Here is a 17,428-nt window from a genome sequence, read left to right on the forward strand (position 1 = left end):
ATCTGCGCTAGAAAAGAGAAAATTGCGTGTGCGAGTTGTGCAGAGGAGAGTGGACGTAACACGTTGTGTGTGCTTTTCTGCGGCTTGCACATGTGGCTTGGAATGTGCTGCCGTCTATGTGATGTTATCAACCTGCATGCGTGTAATAGCGATGCAGTTAGCAGTTTATGCGAATAATTTTCGCGATTAGTGACACTTCTTTTCGCCATATTACTCCGCGTAATATCATGCCACGTCCTTCATGTCGTTTTGAATTTGTGCCCGCGAAGCTCACATCGATGTTGACGCACGAGATGCTGCGGATGATGAGTGTTTATATTTCGCCAGCGCGTCCACTCACCACAGCTTTACGCCTACATTCAAAACATGCCAACTAAAATAATAATAATAATAATAATAACAACAAAAAAGAAGTGCAGGCAAAAAAAAAATTAAAAAGAAAGGTGCCATCAGCACTCGGTGTTCCCAGGTGGTCTCCCTCCAAGTACTGACCGAGCCCAATGCTGCTTAGCTTCGGGGATCGGACGAGAACCGGCGTATTCAGCATGGTATGGCCGATGGCGAGAAACGAAGGTTTCCGATGCTGCCTGTATCTAAAAGGGAGCATCGGCTCTCTACAGCTACAATGAATAGTCTTTACGGGTTACGGAAACGTCTCATAACGTGGTTTCAATTTGTTGATCTGCGCTAGAAAAGAGAAAATTGCGTGTGCGAGTTGTGCAGAGGAGAGTGGACGTAACACGTTGTGTGTGCTTTTCTGCGGCTTGCACATGTGGCTTGGAATGTGCTGCCGTCTATGTGATGTTATCAACCTGCATGCGTGTAGTAGCGATGCAGTTAGCAGTTTATGCGAATAATTTTCGCGATTAGTGACACTTCTTTTCGCCATATTACTCCGCGTAATATCATGCCACGTCCTTCATGTCGTTTTGAATTTGTGCCCGCGAAGCTCACATCGATGTTGACGCACGAGAGGCTGCGGATGATGAGTGTTTATATTTCGCCAGCGCGTCCACTCACCACAGCTTTACGCCTACATTCAAAACATGTCAACTAAAATAATAATAATAATAATAACAACAAAAAAGAAGTGCAGGCAAAAAAAAATTAAAAAGAAAGGTGCCATCAGCACTCGGTGTTCCCAGGTGGTCTCCCTCCCAAGTACTGACCGAGCCCAATGCTGCTTAGCTTCGGGGATCGGACGAGAACCGGCGTATTCAGCATGGTATGGCCGATGGCGAGAAACGAAGGTTTCCGATGCTGCCTGTATCTAAAAGGGAGCATCGGCTCTCTACAGCTACAATGAATAGTCTTTACGGGTTACGGAAACGTCTCATAACGTGGTTTCAATTTGTTGATCTGCGCTAGAAAAGAGAAAGTTGCGTGTGCGAGTTCTGCAGAGGAGAGTGGACGTAACACGTTGTGTGTGCTTTTCGGCGGCTTGCACATGTGGCTTGGAATGTGCTGCCGTCTATGTGATGTTATCAACCTGCATGCGTGTAATAGCGATGCAGTTAGCAGTTTATGCGAATAATTTTCGCGATTAGTGACACTTCTTTTCGCCATATTACTCCGCGTAATATCATGCCACGTCCTTCATGTCGTTTTGAATTTGTGCCCGCGAAGCTCACATCGATGTTGACGCACGAGAGGCTGCGGATGATGAGTGTTTATATTTCGCCAGCGCGTCCACTCACCACAGCTTTACGCCTACATTCAAAACATGCCAACTAAAATAATAATAATAATAATAATAACAACAAAAAAGAAGTGCAGGCAAAAAAAAAATTAAAAAGAAAGGTGCCATCAGCACTCGGTGTTCCCAGGTGGTCTCCCTCCCAAGTACTGACCGAGCCCAATGCTGCTTAGCTTCGGGGATCGGACGAGAACCGGCGTATTCAGCATGGTATGGCCGATGGCGAGAAACGAAGGTTTCCGATGCTGCCTGTATCTAAAAGGGAGCATCGGCTCTCTACAGCTACAATGAATAGTCCTTACGGGTTACGGAAACGTCTCATAACGTGGTTTCAATTTGTTGATCTGCGCTAGAAAAGAGAAAATTGCGTGTGCGAGTTGTGCAGAGGAGAGTGGACGTAACACGTTGTGTGTGCTTTTCTGCGGCTTGCACATGTGGCTTGGAATGTGCTGCCGTCTATGTGATGTTATCAACCTGCATGCGTGTAATAGCGATGCAGTTAGCAGTTTATGCGAATAATTTTCGCGATTAGTGACACTTCTTTTCGCCATATTACTCCGCGTAATATCATGCCACGTCCTTCATGTCGTTTTGAATTTGTGCCCGCGAAGCTCACATCGATGTTGACGCACGAGAGGCTGCGGATGATGAGTGTTTATATTTCGCCAGTGCGTCCACTCACCACAGCTTTACGCCTACATTCAAAACATGCCAACTAAAATAATAATAATAATAACAACAACAAAAAAGAAGTGCAGGCAAAAAAAGAAAGGTGCCATCAGCACTCGGTGTTCCCAGGTGGTCTCCCTCCCAAGTACTGACCGAGCCCAATGCTGCTTAGCTTCGGGGATCGGACGAGAACCGGCGTATTCAGCATGGTATGGCCGATGGCGAGAAACGAAGGTTTCCGATGCTGCCTGTATCTAAAAGGGAGCATCGGCTCTCTACAGCTACAATGAATAGTCTTTACGGGTTACGGAAACGTCTCATAACGTGGTTTCAATTTGTTGATCTGCGCTAGAAAAGAGAAAGTTGCGTGTGCGAGTTCTGCAGAGGAGAGTGGACGTAACACGTTGTGTGTGCTTTTCGGCGGCTTGCACATGTGGCTTGGAATGTGCTGCCGTCTATGTGATGTTATCAACCTGCATGCGTGTAATAGCGATGCAGTTAGCAGTTTATGCGAATAATTTTCGCGATTAGTGACACTTCTTTTCGCCATATTACTCCGCGTAATATCATGCCACGTCCTTCATGTCGTTTTGAATTTGTGCCCGCGAAGCTCACATCGATGTTGACGCACGAGAGGCTGCGGATGATGAGTGTTTATATTTCGCCAGCGCGTCCACTCACCACAGCTTTACGCCTACATTCAAAACATGCCAACTAAAATAATAATAATAATAATAATAACAACAAAAAAGAAGTGCAGGCAAAAAAAAAATTAAAAAGAAAGGTGCCATCAGCACTCGGTGTTCCCAGGTGGTCTCCCTCCCAAGTACTGACCGAGCCCAATGCTGCTTAGCTTCGGGGATCGGACGAGAACCGGCGTATTCAGCATGGTATGGCCGATGGCGAGAAACGAAGGTTTCCGATGCTGCCTGTATCTAAAAGGGAGCATCGGCTCTCTACAGCTACAATGAATAGTCCTTACGGGTTACGGAAACGTCTCATAACGTGGTTTCAATTTGTTGATCTGCGCTAGAAAAGAGAAAATTGCGTGTGCGAGTTGTGCAGAGGAGAGTGGACGTAACACGTTGTGTGTGCTTTTCTGCGGCTTGCACATGTGGCTTGGAATGTGCTGCCGTCTATGTGATGTTATCAACCTGCATGCGTGTAATAGCGATGCAGTTAGCAGTTTATGCGAATAATTTTCGCGATTAGTGACACTTCTTTTCGCCATATTACTCCGCGTAATATCATGCCACGTCCTTCATGTCGTTTTGAATTTGTGCCCGCGAAGCTCACATCGATGTTGACGCACGAGAGGCTGCGGATGATGAGTGTTTATATTTCGCCAGTGCGTCCACTCACCACAGCTTTACGCCTACATTCAAAACATGCCAACTAAAATAATAATAATAATAACAACAACAAAAAAGAAGTGCAGGCAAAAAAAGAAAGGTGCCATCAGCACTCGGTGTTCCCAGGTGGTCTCCCTCCCAAGTACTGACCGAGCCCAATGCTGCTTAGCTTCGGGGATCGGACGAGAACCGCCGTATTCAGCATGGTATGGCCGATTCTTTTTTTTTATTACCGTTTTCATGGTACATACAAAATATACACACTTTACAAATGGTAAATATGCCACCAGTCTTTGGTGTGCACGTGGTTTTAAAACCGTCCAAGTTTAGCAAGCTCGTTCAATAATCTAATCCATTCTGGTTTTTCATTTTGAGCATCGTAGACTTCTTTTAAGTAACAGACACTTTCAATAAAATATTCACGAGTACTTCGAGCATGTACATCCGCATGTCTAACGGCCATGCGCGTGCGCCACAGACTGTGCAACCCTAATAACATAAACATGTCGTAAGGCACTCCTCCTTCGTTTTCCGTTGGGAGAAAACGGATGCCATAGGGTGTTATCGGCAACTCTTTCTCTATAGTTCGCTGGAGGACATCCCAGTGAAACAAGGCGTCCCAGCAGTCTATGAATATGTGTTCAATTGTTTCTTGCTGATGGCATAGTAAACAGTCTAGAGACCAGGGAATAAAAATACCTCTTTCCTGAAGCCACGGTTTTACTGGTAGTGTATTGGAATGTAGTTGAAAAAAGAAAGACTTTACCGATGGCCTGACAGGCATACGTTTTACCCTTTTCAGCACATTTCTTTCAGTACCTAAACTGAACATAGATCTGTACAGCGGTACTGGCAGTACTACATCAATTAAATCTTTATACAGACGTTTTTTAGGAACGTGACTGAGGTATTCCATTGAAAAGCGTACCTTCAGAAACCGAAATGCCCATATCACTTCTTTCAGAAATCCGCTCATAGGGCCACTGTTGACTACACAACTAGATATAATGAATTCAGGAAGAGCCGTACCTAGTCTCAGTTGCATCACATTAATGAGGAATGGGTCTTTTTGGTCTCTAAGAAACGCAAAACGAAACACTATCTGTTTCAAGAACAGATGTGCCAGTCCAAGCCCTCCTGTTTTGACGGATCGAAATAAATTTGTTCGACTGGTTCGCTCCCACTTTGACCCCCATACATACACTGCCAGTACCCTATGCAAACGCTGCACGTGCAATCTAGTCATAGACAATGCTTGCAATACATAGCACACTTTTGCAACGGCGAATAAATTACAGACCGTCGCGCGGGCAAACATTGAAAGACTACGGCCACCCCATTTAACTGTTTTTTCTTGCACTTTCTTTCTTTCGTCTTCCCAGAATCCCGCAGTCTCCTTGTAGTGCTCAAGCGGCACCCCAAGATACTTTGTCGGCGCAACGGTCCACTTCACATTCACAAAAATAGGTGGGGTGTTTTCCCATGTTCCGTGCCATATTCCTAGGCACTTATCAAAGTTTATGACGCTACCCGTCATTTTACAAAACGATAAAAAGTCCGCTACCGCAGTCGCGACACTTTCCTTATCGCTACAAAACAAAGCAATATCATCCGCATATGTTAGCAGTTTTACTTCCGCTGACTGCAAACGAAAACCTGTAATACTGTTGTTATAAATAATTTTTCTGCAGAATGGCTCAAGGTATAACGCAAATAATAAAGGACTTAAAGGGCACCCCTGGCGCACACTTGAACGTACGTGAAAGCTCTCACTTACATCCTTATTTATTATAAGATTAGCGGTACAGTTAGCATAACACATCCTAACTCCATCTAAAAGCACCAAACCAACATTTACATAATCAAGAACAGCGAAAAGGATATTGTGGGATACACGATCAAACGCTTTTTGTAGGTCAAGCTGCAGCATTGCTACATGCTCGCCCCACGCATCGCAACATTCTAGAATGGTTCGTGCAACATGAATATTTGTGTAGATTGATCTACCTTTGATTCCGCATGTCTGATGTGGTCCTACAATTCGTGTTATAACTCGCTGTAACCTCTTTGCCAAGATTTTAGTAAATATTTTATAATCGACGTTAGTCAATGCTATTGGGCGATAAGACCCTACTGACAGCAGTTTCCCTGGGTCTTCCGTTTTGGGAATGAGCACTATATGCGACCGGCCAAAGGACGGGGGTGCATATCTTCGTTTATATGCTTCAGCAATTACCTGATGCAAGATTACGCTCACATCTTTTTTAAAGGCCTTATAGAAGGCCGCTCCCAACCCGTCAGGTCCAGGAGACTTCCCTCGACCTAAATCGTCAATGGCCTCTTCAACTTCTTTCTGGCTGATCGGTTCTTCCAGACATTCGCGGTCAACATCATCTAGTTTTGTCATGCTGGCAAGGAACTCTCGTTCGAACTCTTCCGGGACATCGCAACTTCTTCGAAATAATTCGCTATAGTGCTCTAAGAACGCTCTCTCTATTTTTGCTTGTTCGTCAGTGACTTCATTCTTATAACTTATTTTCCGTATTAGGTTTTGCCTAGCGTAAGCCTTTTCATCTGCAAAGGCTCGCTTTGTGGGCGTTTCGCCGAGCCATAGCTTTTCAGCTCTTGCTCGGATAACCGCTCCTCTGTACTTATCTTCGTCGATAAGCTCCAGTTGGCTTTTAAGTTCATTGATCTGCTTTGTGAATGTACCAGGCGTATCGGCTTCTATTCTGTACATAAAATCCAATTCTCGTTGTATTTCTTTCTGCTTTTTCCTTTCTTCGTATTTCATTACACTCGCTTTTTCTATTGCACAAATCTTTATTTCTTCTTTAAAAAGCTCCCACCGTTCTATCACGTCATCATGTCTCGCCAATAGCTGTTCAAACTTTTCCTTTACGCACTCTACAAATGATTCATTATGCAGCAGCTTGTCATTAAATAGCCACATTTTCCAATTAAAGCGCGAGGCCTCTTTAAGCGTCCCAATTGTGACTGACACCAAACAATGGTCGCTGAATGACACATGCTTAACGTCATAACTATGGCACGCCGCTACTAAATGCAATGAAACATATACCCTATCCAGTCTCGCGTGGCTCGCACGCTGGTAGTGTGTAAAGACTGGCTGCGTCCCATTAGTTAATATATTTCCTATGTCTTCTAGATTATGGTCTTGCACCATTGCAATTAAGCGTGAGGCACTCTTATCCCTTAGGGGGGCATTTTTCACCCGATCAGCTACTAAGCAAACACAATTAAAATCTCCAAGCATAATTATTTGTCTTTCACAATTCAGGTATTGCTCGAGCCGTTCAAAAAACACGTCTCGTTCATTTTCGGCGTTCGGCGCATATAGGCAGATGATTCGCCAGCAAGACTCGGACATAAGAAAATCTACTAAAACAAATCTACCACTTTGGCACACAAGCACGGTCTCAACAACTATTCCTAAACTGTTTCTAAGGAAAATGGCACATCCGCCTGACGTGCCGAAAGCATGAGAAACACAAACATCGTACCTTGCTCGGAAAGGCAGCACCATGCGGTCAGTTTGTTCCTCGCTATCTATTTTCGTCTCTTGTACAGCTACTACATCCAAGTCGTTCTCCAAGAAAAGGCGACTTAGCTGATACTGTTTCTTTCTAGCGTTTAAGCCTCGAACATTGATAGTCGCAATTTTTAGTGCTGTACCGAGATTTCTCGCCATTTAATAAAATTACATATACGCCATGGTGCATATCTCGTGAGCGCAGGCACACCAGAAAACCCGCCGCTTATTTCCAAGAAGCAACCCTATTGCCGATGCCTGCAATCCTCGAGCTTCGGCTTGGGTTGCACGGCAGAAGGCTCCAATCATTGTCCTTATTGGATAGTTGATGTGCGTCGACGTAGTCCCTAGGAACCGCAGAGCGTCAAAGCTCGCGGCTACGTTGACGGTGTGAACACCGCTTTTCTGTCTGGTGGAACGTTGGGCTTGGGCTTCAATGACGCGCGTCGAGTCGCCACCGTTTTCGTTGGTGGTTCCACAGACCCAACGACGTCTTGTCTGTCCTCGTCGTCCGTTGTAGCTTCGCGTCCTCGTTTGCCGACTGCGCCTCCGGTGGATTGCACCGTGACGTCCATGCTTTCCGTGTGTTGGCTCGCTGGATCCTTTGAAGGTTCACCGTATTCAGCGCTCCCACTTGTCTTTTCAGGCACTTCCCTGACGTCGGGATTTTCTACAAGGCTATGGTCTCCTTGCTGTTCATTTTGTTGCGGATACGAAGGCATGTCTGCTGGTCGCATCTCCTTTTGAGTCACTTGACTCGACGTTCCTGCAGCTTCTTCCGCGTCGGCTTCGTCCATGACGAGCTCTGCTGCGTCAGTTTTTCCAACTGGTCCTGTTACACTTGCGTACGTCTTTACACACGAACTCTCGTCATGCCCAAAACGACGGCACCGAGCACATCGAGGGACACGGCAGTCGCGTCGTATGTGTCCCGCGGCGTGACAGCGCAAACACACTGGTGCTCTTCCTGGCGCGATTAGCAGCGCCAGTTCCCCACCAACACGAAGCTGATGTGGGAGGTCGTCAACCTTGACGCCTGGATGGAGCTGAATGCTCACCGTCCGCGTCGTCGTACTTTTCTCGTGGATGCCATTCACACGCCACTTTTCTTTCACGACATCTGTTACCTTCCCGAACATGGCCAGTGCAGCACGTACATCTTCATCGGGAACATTGAAAAGCAGCCAGTGCAACTTCAAGCGCAGGGCTTGGTTCGCAGGGTCAACTACAACACAGCGGCGACCCTTCACCTTCATTTCACCGATGGTCAGAGCCTTCTTCACGCCTTCCGCATTCTTGAAGGTGACGGCCCATACGTGACTCATCTGGTACGCCCCCAAGGCTAGTACCTCAGGGAGCAATGCCAGACGGTCCAACGTATCCTTGAAGTCTTCAACTCGATAAGGCCTGGCCCGAATATCGGCATGTAAAAATATGGTATTCAAAACTGTACGACCTGTAGGCAATGTAGGCAAGATGAATTCGTAATCTTCACGTTCAGCAGGCGCCGCATTCCTGTTACCGCGGCTATTCATTGCCGCAAACACCGCCCCATCGGAGCACATGATAACCACGTCCGCTCTCTTCGACAGACGCACTCCCACTCTTAGCATGGTATGGCCGATGGCGAGAAACGAAGGTTTCCGATGCTGCCTGTATCTAAAAGGGAGCATCGGCTCTCTACAGCTACAATGAATAGTCTTTACGGGTTACGGAAACGTCTCATTACGTGGTTTCAATTTGTTGATCTGCGCTAGAAAAGAGAAAATTGCGTGTGCGAGTTGTGCAGAGGAGAGTGGACGTAACACGTTGTGTGTGCTTTTCTGCGGCTTGCACATGTGGCTTGGAATGTGCTGCCGTCTATGTGACGTTATCAACCTGCATGCGTGTAATAGCGATGCAGTTAGCAGTTTATGCGAATAATTTTCGCGATTAGTGACACTTCTTGTCGCCATATTACTCCGCGTAATATCATGCCACGTCCTTCATGTCGTTTTAATTTGTGCCCGCGAAGCTCACATCGATGTGGACGCACGAGAGGCTGCGGATGATGAGTGTTTATATTTCGCCAACGCGTCCACTCATCACAGCTTTACGCCTACATTCAAAACATGCCAACTAAAATAATAATAATAATAATAACAAAAAAGTACAGGCAAAAAAAATTAAAAAGAAAGTTGCCATCAGCACTCGGTGTTCCCAGGTGGTCTCCCTCCCAAGTACTGACCGAGCCCAATGCTGCTTAGCTTCGGGGATCGGACGAGAACCGGCGTATTCAGCATGGTATGGCCGATGGCGAGAAACGAAGGTTTCCGATGTTGCCTGTATCTAAAAGGGAGCATCGGCTCTCTACAGCTACAATGAATAGTCTTTACGGGTTCCCCGCAGGGGCCTCTGCGTCAGCAGGCGTTTGGTGTGTTGCGACACCACGGACCCGAGCACATGAGGGTTGGACCCTCCCGCGTGTAGCCGTGCGCGGCTTAGCCGTGTCTGGGGAAAGGGGGATCCTGGGGGTTGAGCCGATGCTGGGTGTTTGGACCTTTAAGGCCCCCCGGCGGAGGCAACACACCCCTTTGGCCTCTGCTTCGCATAGACGGCACCTCCAGACTGACCCACCTGGAGGAAACCGGCAGTCGCCTTTTCCTGTCTCTCACTTAGCACATCTTCGTCTTTCCTTCTCACTTTTAGTCTTTCCTGTCTTCTTTTTCTTCTGATAACTTCCTACATTCCTGGCGGCGAGGGTTAACCTGGTGTGCTATGACCTACCTTGGTTATAACATATGTGGTCATAGCGACGATGTACAGTTCGCATGGTAGGGTTTGCTTCACCGCATACCCTGCCGTGTCTCCTTGTTGGGCTCGGTGGTGGGTGACTGGCATCGTCGCTGAATACACAACACATTTCATGGGAACTTCCAACCCCTTCTGTACCGATCGTCCCTCTAAAAGGGGGCGCACCGATGCTACGTTTCAGTTTTTTTTAAAAGGCACTCAGACTTTCCCTAAATTTCACGTTGTCCACAGTGACAAACCTGACAAGAAAGCAAGAACAATTTCACCATTCGTTGTCGCGAAGCATCTCGCAGAGACCATTGGAGGCGGCTATAAGATCACCAAGATGGCCAGTGGGGACCTATTGCTAGAACTAAAAGACAAAGCACAACACGACAAGCTAACAAAACTTGTACAACTTGGAGACATCCCTGTCAGTGTGACAGCGCACCGAACCATGAATACGGCCAAAGGCGTAATCTCTGACATAGACTTGATGGACTTGACCGATGAAGAACTCCTGGAAGGATGGAAAGATGAAAACGTAATAAGTGTACAAAGAATAAAGATTAGACGTGACAACAAGGAACTGCCAACTAAGCACCTGATTATTACCTTTGGCTCTAGCACACTACCAGAGGCATTAGAAACTGGATATACCAAACTCAGAGTACGACCATACATCCCAAACCCTCGACGTTGTTTTAAATGCCAGAGGTTTGGTCATGCTTCCCAGAGCTGCCGAGGGCGGCTAACGTGTGCAAAATGTGGCATCAATGACCACTCTGCAGATGACTGTAAGGCTGAGCCCCGTTGTAGTAATTGTAATGGTGGTCACCCAGCATATTCCCGATCATGCGCAGTCTGGCAGAAAGAAAAAGAAATAATTACAATAAAGGTAAAAGAAAACATAACTTTCAGAGAAGCAAGGCAACGCATCTCACAAACGTTTACACAGACCGCATCTTTCGCCGAAGTGGTACGTCGGGGGGCAGTACCACAACGGCACTTGGCGGACGCCAGCACCACGCGTAGCGAGCGTGCGGCAACGCCACCCGCCCCCACGGTGGGAGCAGCGAAGGCTGCCCTACCTCTCCCGAATTTGTCCACAGTTGAGGCCTCCGCTAGTGCTGGCACCAGTCAGTCCAGCTCCGAGGTCAAGACTAGCCCACCAACCACCAGGACGGTGGGCTCCAAGGCCTTGTCTTCCGAGACAAGGCTTTCACGGAAAACACACCGCTCGCAAGAGCGGCTGTCCAGTGCCTCTCAAGAGGCCATGGACACAACACCGAGTCAGAAGGCGCAGTTGACGCCTAAGGAGCGGCGCGATTTTGCCGATCGCTCCAAAAAAGACAAAACTCCAATTACAGGGCCCCAAAAGGGCAACATAAGCTAAACCAAGTTCATTCTCTTTGACACATAGCACAACATTTATTTTAATATGGATACACTGATTATTCAGTGGAATATCAGAGGCCTGCTCTGCAACCTCGATGATATCCAAGAACTCCTTAATCAACTAACTCCTAAAGTGCTGTGTGTCCAAGAGACTCATTTGAAATCTAAACACAAACACTTCCTACGTCAGTATGTTATTTTTCGGAAGGATCGCGATGATGCCCTCGCATCATCCGGTGGCGTAGCCATCATAGCTGACAAATCTATAGCCTACCAACACTTACAGCTACAAACAACCCTTGAGGCAGTGGCCATTCGATCTGTACTGTTAAATAAGCTGATAACCATCTGCTCCCTATATATACCGCCGCATTTTCAGCTCCACAAACAAGAATTCCAAACACTAATAGATCAGTTGCCTGAACCATATCTTGTGCTTGGAGATTTAAATGCGCACAGCAACCTATGGGGCGACTCGCGCTGCGACGCGAGAGGTCGCTTGATTGAACAGTTCCTTTTTTCTTCAGGTGCATGTCTTTTGAATGGGAAGGAGCCCACGTATTATAACACGGCAAACAAAACATACTCCTCAATTGATCTTAGCATAGCATCTCCTACTCTTCTACCTTACTTTCAATGGAAAGTTATTAAAAACCCATACGGGAGTGATCATTTCCCTGTAGTTCTAAGCACACCTATCGCTAATGAATGCCTTCCACAATTACCTCGCTGGAGAACTGACTCGGCTGACTGGGAAACGTTCAAAACGCTTGCTTGTTTATCCTGGGACGACATGTGTGCTTTAAGCATAGACGCTGCGGTTGAATATTTTACGGCTTTTCTCCTTGACACCTCCTCCAAATGTATTCCTGTAACAAGTGGATTGTCCACAAAACGCCGTCTTCCGTGGTGGAACGATGAATGTCGAATAGCGCGAAAGAGGGATTCTCCGACAGCAGAAAATCTAGTCAATTTCAAGCAGGTCAAATCCCAGGGTCGAAGAACGCGGCGACAAGCTAGAAGAGAGAGTTGGAGGAAGTATATATCAGGCATTAACTCCTACACTGACGAAACAAAGGTTTGGAATAGAGTTAATAGAATAAAGGGTCATTTCATTTCATTTCATTTATTATCACCTTGAAGGCCCGAAGGCATTACACAAGGGGGGGCAATACAAACACGTGTAAGAGTGGTTTCTTGCAAAACACCGAAAAAAAGAAAAATAACACATCGCTGATTTTGTACGACTTTAAACAATCAAAGAAAAAATTCGAATTGAAAGAAGTAACACGGCAATACATTAGCAATAAAAGAAACAAAAGAAAAAGAGTAGGTGGAAGGGTTGACAAGGGTAGACTATTCCGATAGGTTTATGATGGGTTCATGAACGATGTACACTGGGAACAGAAAGTTATTCAAAGCGATTTGTTAGGTATTCACGAAATTTTTTGCGGTCAGTACAGGTAACGAAGTTGTCAGGGAGCGCATTCCAATAAACGATTGCATCAGGAAAGAAGGAAGTGGTCATGGCAGATGAGCGGCTGGGTAAACGTGCTATGGCAGAGCTGTGACTTATGCGAGAGGAAGTTCGTAATGGTGGTTTAAGAAGGTGGTGCCTTGAGCGTGGATTGTAAAAAAAAGAGTGCAGCAAGCAAAGACGTGATATGATGCGGCGAGACTTCAGTGTTGGCAGACCTATCGTTTGTTTCAAAGAAGTGACACTAGTGTACCGTGAATAATGTGAAGTGATGAAGCGGGCGGCTCGGTTTTGAACGGATTCCAATGATGCGGCTAGGTAATCTTGAGATGGATGCCAGACAGCAGAAGCAAATTCAAGTTGTGGACGGACAAATGTCAAGTATGCCAACTTCTTTACCTCTGGGGATGCCTTCTTTAGATTTCTTTGTAGATACCCGAGTGAGCGCGCAGCTTTGCGACGTATTGTTTCGATATGTGTTATCCAAGAGAGTGATGACGTCAAGATAAGACCCAGGTACTTGTAAGATGAAGTGGCGCTGATGTTGACAGAGCTAATGCGATAAGTGGACTGAAAAGGACTGCGTTTTCGGGTAAAAGACATAGATTTGCATTTCGATAAGTTGAGAGGCATGTGCCATTTTTCGCACCATGACGAGATGGCATCGAGGTCACGCTGCAGGCAAAGAACATCGTCAGAGGAGTTAACAGTGTTGTAAACTACGCAGTCGTCTGCGAAAAGTCGTAGTTTACAATGTATGCTAGTAGGCAAGTCGTTTACATAGATTAGAAATAATAAAGGGGACAGACAGGCGCCCTGAGGGACGCCCGAAGTCACATCGGTAAGAGGTGAGCGGTCATTGTTTGTGGAAGTGTATTGTGTGCGCCCGGATAGGAATTGTTCAATCCATTTCAGTAAGCTATTACAGATTCCAAGTCCAGATAGTTTTTGCAGTAGGAGCTCGTGAGGCACCTTGTCAAAAGCTTTTGAGTAATCTAAGAAAACGGCGTCGATCTGGAGGTTCCTGTCCATGATAAGCAGAATGTCGTGGGTGAATTCGGCGAGTTGGGAATCACACGATAAGTGTTTTCGGAAACCATGCTGAAATGGGTAGAAAAAATTTTTGCTTTCAAGGAATTTCATTAGGTTTGAGGCTATAATGTGTTCAAGTAATTTTGAGGAAATGCTTGTAAGGGAGATTGGGCGGTAATTGGTAAGGTTTGAGCGGTCACCTGATTTAAAAATTGGCAAGATATTAGCTTTCTTCCAGTCACCTGGAACGGTCCCCGTCTCTAGCGATTGTTTGAATAGTACGCAGAGTATTTGTGCTGATACATGAGAGGTGTTCTTCAGAAGTTTACTACTAATACCATCACAGCCAGCGGAAGATGATGGTTTAAGGCTATTGATTAGGTTAAATATGCCCTCCGCGTATATGTCTAGGTCTGGCATAGTTTGCACTGAAGCAGTAAGTGTGGGCTGGTCAGGTACGTGAATGGGAGCAGTAAATACAGAAGAAAAGTAGTTATTTAGGGCGGTTGCGCATTCATCATTATGGATAGGTTCACCATCGAGGTCAACGAGTTCGATGGTGTTAGATCTGTCTTTAGTGGAGAGCATGCGCCAAAATTTATGTGGATTTCATTGGAGAATGGAGAGTAGATCGTGACTGTTAAATTTATCTTTAGCTTGACTAACCTCCTGAATATACAGTTTTACGCATGCGCGATACCTTTCCCACGCTGCAGTGCTATTACTTTGATTTGCTTTCCTGTAGAGACGTTTTTTACGTTTGAGAAGAGATTTTACACGTTTAGTGAACCAAGGGTTGTTATAGTCTGATTTTACGACAATAGTGGGTATGTACTTATCTTTTAGATTTAACATTGCGTTTCTAAATAGCTCCCAGTTGGAGTTCACTGAGCGTGACGAAAAAGTGGTCTGAAAGTTTTGCCAAAATGACTCTAGTCCACTGTTTATGGCCTCATAGTTACCTCTCCGGTAGTCAGAGATTAGTTTTTGGGTAGATGATTTCTTACTCAGTGGAAGACGAATAACAACATGCAGGAGACAATGATCGCTGAAGCCAGGTATCGCGGTAATGGCGGAAATGTCGTCCGGGTGAGTTGTAAGAAGTAGGTCGAGTATGTTATCGCCTCTGGTGGGGCATGCTATCATCTGCTGGAGGTTAAAGTCTTCTGTTACTTCAAGAAACTGCATTGCTTCAGTGGAAAAGGTCCCTGTTGATACAGACAGCCTACTCCAGTTAATCTGGGGGTAATTAAAATCTCCGAAAAGAAAAACTGGTGCATTCGGCAGCTTGTGTTTAATGTTTGCTAGGGATTGGGACAGCAAATCAATGAAAGCTTGCTGTTTATCAGGTGGTCTATAACAAATGCCAAAAACTGTTCTTATCGTATTGTTATAGACACATACCCATGTAAGTTCAAGGTTACTATCGTGACATATTAGGTAGGATGATAATGTCTTTCTAACAGCGATAAGGACGCCTCCTCCCCTTCGGCCTTGTCTATCGTTACGGTATAATGTGAAGTTAGTGGTAGACGGAAAAACTTCGTTATCGTCTATGTCCGAGCTCAGCCACGTTTCTGTTATCAAGACGATATCGGATTCTGTGTCGCTAATATAGCTGTGTAACTGATCTCGCTTTGGCACTACACTTCGTATGTTAGTGAATGCTATGTTGAAATTCAAAAATTTAGGCAGCCTTTTGGGAGTGGGACTTGAGCTAGTATTCTGGAGGCATCATTTGGTCAAGACTGTGGGTGTACTTACAGAATTTATGGTTCGCGTGTACGCATGACGCATTGGTGGTGTGCATTCCTCAACTTTGGAAGATGCGATGTCATAGAAAAAACACTTACTACCGATATGAAGTTTATCGAAACTGAGTTTGAATGCACATTTCTGAGTTCGGGCGAACTGTAATAGTTGAGCTCTAGACACGCGCGTGGTAGCCTCGAAGTCTTCTCTGATGGCATAGCTGGTATCTTTTAATTTTCGTCCATGAGAGAGGATGTTGTCTTTTGTCTTAAAATGGGTGAATTTTACAATGATAGGCCGCTTCTTTGATTCGCAAAATTTACCAATTCGGTGCGCTCGCTCAATAGAGTTGGGTTCTAATTTAATGTTTAGATTATCTGCGCACAATGCCAGTATTTTATCTTCGGACTCCTTCCATGACTCACCGACACAATCGTCTAATCCTAAGAATAGTAAGTTATTTCGTCGCATCCTATTACTAGTTTTTATGCTTGCAGTTTTTAGGGCTGCAATATCGTTGCGGATCTGAGCTGTTTGGGATTTTGAAAAATCATTGCCTGGTGTTTGTCTGGTGCATTCCAGCAGTGTTACGCGTGATTGAAGGGACAATAATATATTGTCTTGGTTTGCTTGAAATGCTCGTATTTCTACGATTTCTGCTCGAATTGCCTCTAACAAAGGGGTGAGGTCGGTAGCAGCAAGTGGGCCTGGATTCAACTCGACATCACCTGACAATAACAGCATAAGCTCGGAAAGCAGTTCAAAAGCAATCATGTCACTACATAAACAAATCACATAGCGCCAATTTACGTGAATGGGGCAAGACACCGCAATAAGAAAGTGGTCACTACTACGAAAATCCTTTGAGTTGCCGAGGTAACAAACCTGGAACGATACGTGGATCAGCATGGTGTGCCGAGCGGTGTCGTGCCCCACGCAGGCGCCATTCCATTCCCGGTTAAGTAGTGCTTGGTGCGGTCCTGTGACAAGTGACGTAGGCGAGGCGGGGTGTTGCCAGACGGGCACTTCCGTGCGCGCTGGAACTGGATTTCCAGTAGAAAAGGTGGCGGAGAAGGGTTGGTTGGTGACGACGGGTTCAGTTGCGTTGACAGAAGGTGGCGTCGGCAATGGTAACGGGTCCGGTAATGTGCACGGGAGAACAAGGGGCCAGCATAGCAGCACCTGGAACGATACGTGGATCAGCATGGTGTGCCGAGCGGTGTCGTGCCCCACGCAGGCGCCATTCCATTCCCGGTTAAGTAGTGCTTGGTGCGGTCCTGTGACAAGTGACGTAGGCGAGGCGGGGTGTTGCCAGACGGGCACTTCCGTGCGCGCTGGAACTGGATTTCCAGTAGAAAAGGTGGCGGAGAAGGGTTGGTTGGTGACGACGGGTTCAGTTGCGTTGACAGAAGGTGGCGTCGGCAATGGTAACGGGTCCGGTAATGTGCACGGGAGAACAAGGGGCCATCATAGCAGCACCTGGAACGATACGTGGATCAGCATGGTGTGCCGAGCGGTGTCGTGCCCCCAGTCTTACTCTCTGCCTTTAGTGAATACTCAAGGCGACAGCATGAAAGATCAGGCGAACTTTCTTGGCGCACATTTCGAACAGATATCCAGCTCGTCGCACTACTCTGAAACATTCCAAAGGTACAAAAGGCAAATAGAAGGACAACCATTAGAAAGGAAAAGCACACAATACGAGGCATACAATAGACCCTTTTGCA

At 46.2% G+C, this 17,428-nt stretch overlaps 1 protein-coding gene, 6 non-coding genes and 1 pseudogene across 7 annotated transcripts; all 8 read right to left on the minus strand.

Moving 5' to 3' along the window:
• Nucleotides 1–444: 444 nt before the first annotated feature.
• Nucleotides 445–562, minus strand: LOC142580224 (5S ribosomal RNA). The gene has a single exon (XR_012827655.1). It is a non-coding gene; the product is annotated as a 5S ribosomal RNA (ribosomal RNA).
• Nucleotides 563–1,120: 558 nt separating this feature from the next.
• LOC142580945 (5S ribosomal RNA) lies at nucleotides 1,121–1,239 on the minus strand. The gene has a single exon (XR_012828081.1). It is a non-coding gene; the product is annotated as a 5S ribosomal RNA (ribosomal RNA).
• Nucleotides 1,240–1,801: 562 nt separating this feature from the next.
• LOC142580946 (5S ribosomal RNA) lies at nucleotides 1,802–1,920 on the minus strand. Its single transcript, XR_012828082.1, has one exon. It is a non-coding gene; the product is annotated as a 5S ribosomal RNA (ribosomal RNA).
• Nucleotides 1,921–2,469: 549 nt separating this feature from the next.
• Nucleotides 2,470–2,588, minus strand: LOC142580947 (5S ribosomal RNA). The gene has a single exon (XR_012828083.1). It is a non-coding gene; the product is annotated as a 5S ribosomal RNA (ribosomal RNA).
• A 562-nt stretch (nucleotides 2,589–3,150) lies between these two features.
• On the minus strand, nucleotides 3,151–3,269 carry LOC142580948 (5S ribosomal RNA). Its single transcript, XR_012828084.1, has one exon. It is a non-coding gene; the product is annotated as a 5S ribosomal RNA (ribosomal RNA).
• Nucleotides 3,270–3,818: 549 nt separating this feature from the next.
• On the minus strand, nucleotides 3,819–3,937 carry LOC142580534 (5S ribosomal RNA; annotated as a pseudogene).
• A 3,710-nt stretch (nucleotides 3,938–7,647) lies between these two features.
• On the minus strand, nucleotides 7,648–8,835 carry LOC142578358 (uncharacterized). The gene has a single exon (XM_075687755.1). The coding sequence runs from the start codon at nucleotides 8,833–8,835 to the stop codon at nucleotides 7,648–7,650; it is 1,188 nt and encodes a 395-aa protein (XP_075543870.1).
• Nucleotides 8,836–9,448: 613 nt separating this feature from the next.
• On the minus strand, nucleotides 9,449–9,567 carry LOC142580949 (5S ribosomal RNA). The gene has a single exon (XR_012828085.1). It is a non-coding gene; the product is annotated as a 5S ribosomal RNA (ribosomal RNA).
• Between the last annotated feature and the right edge of the window lie 7,861 nt (nucleotides 9,568–17,428).

This window comes from Dermacentor variabilis, chromosome 4 (assembly GCF_050947875.1).
Source record: "Dermacentor variabilis isolate Ectoservices chromosome 4, ASM5094787v1, whole genome shotgun sequence".
Taxonomy (NCBI): Eukaryota; Metazoa; Arthropoda; class Arachnida; order Ixodida; family Ixodidae; genus Dermacentor; species Dermacentor variabilis.

Bases quoted from the DNA above. Each gene is read 5' to 3' on its own strand.
- LOC142578358 (XM_075687755.1), bottom strand. From the start codon at position 8,835: ATGTGCTCCGATGGGGCGGTGTTTGCGGCAATGAATAGCCGCGGTAAC.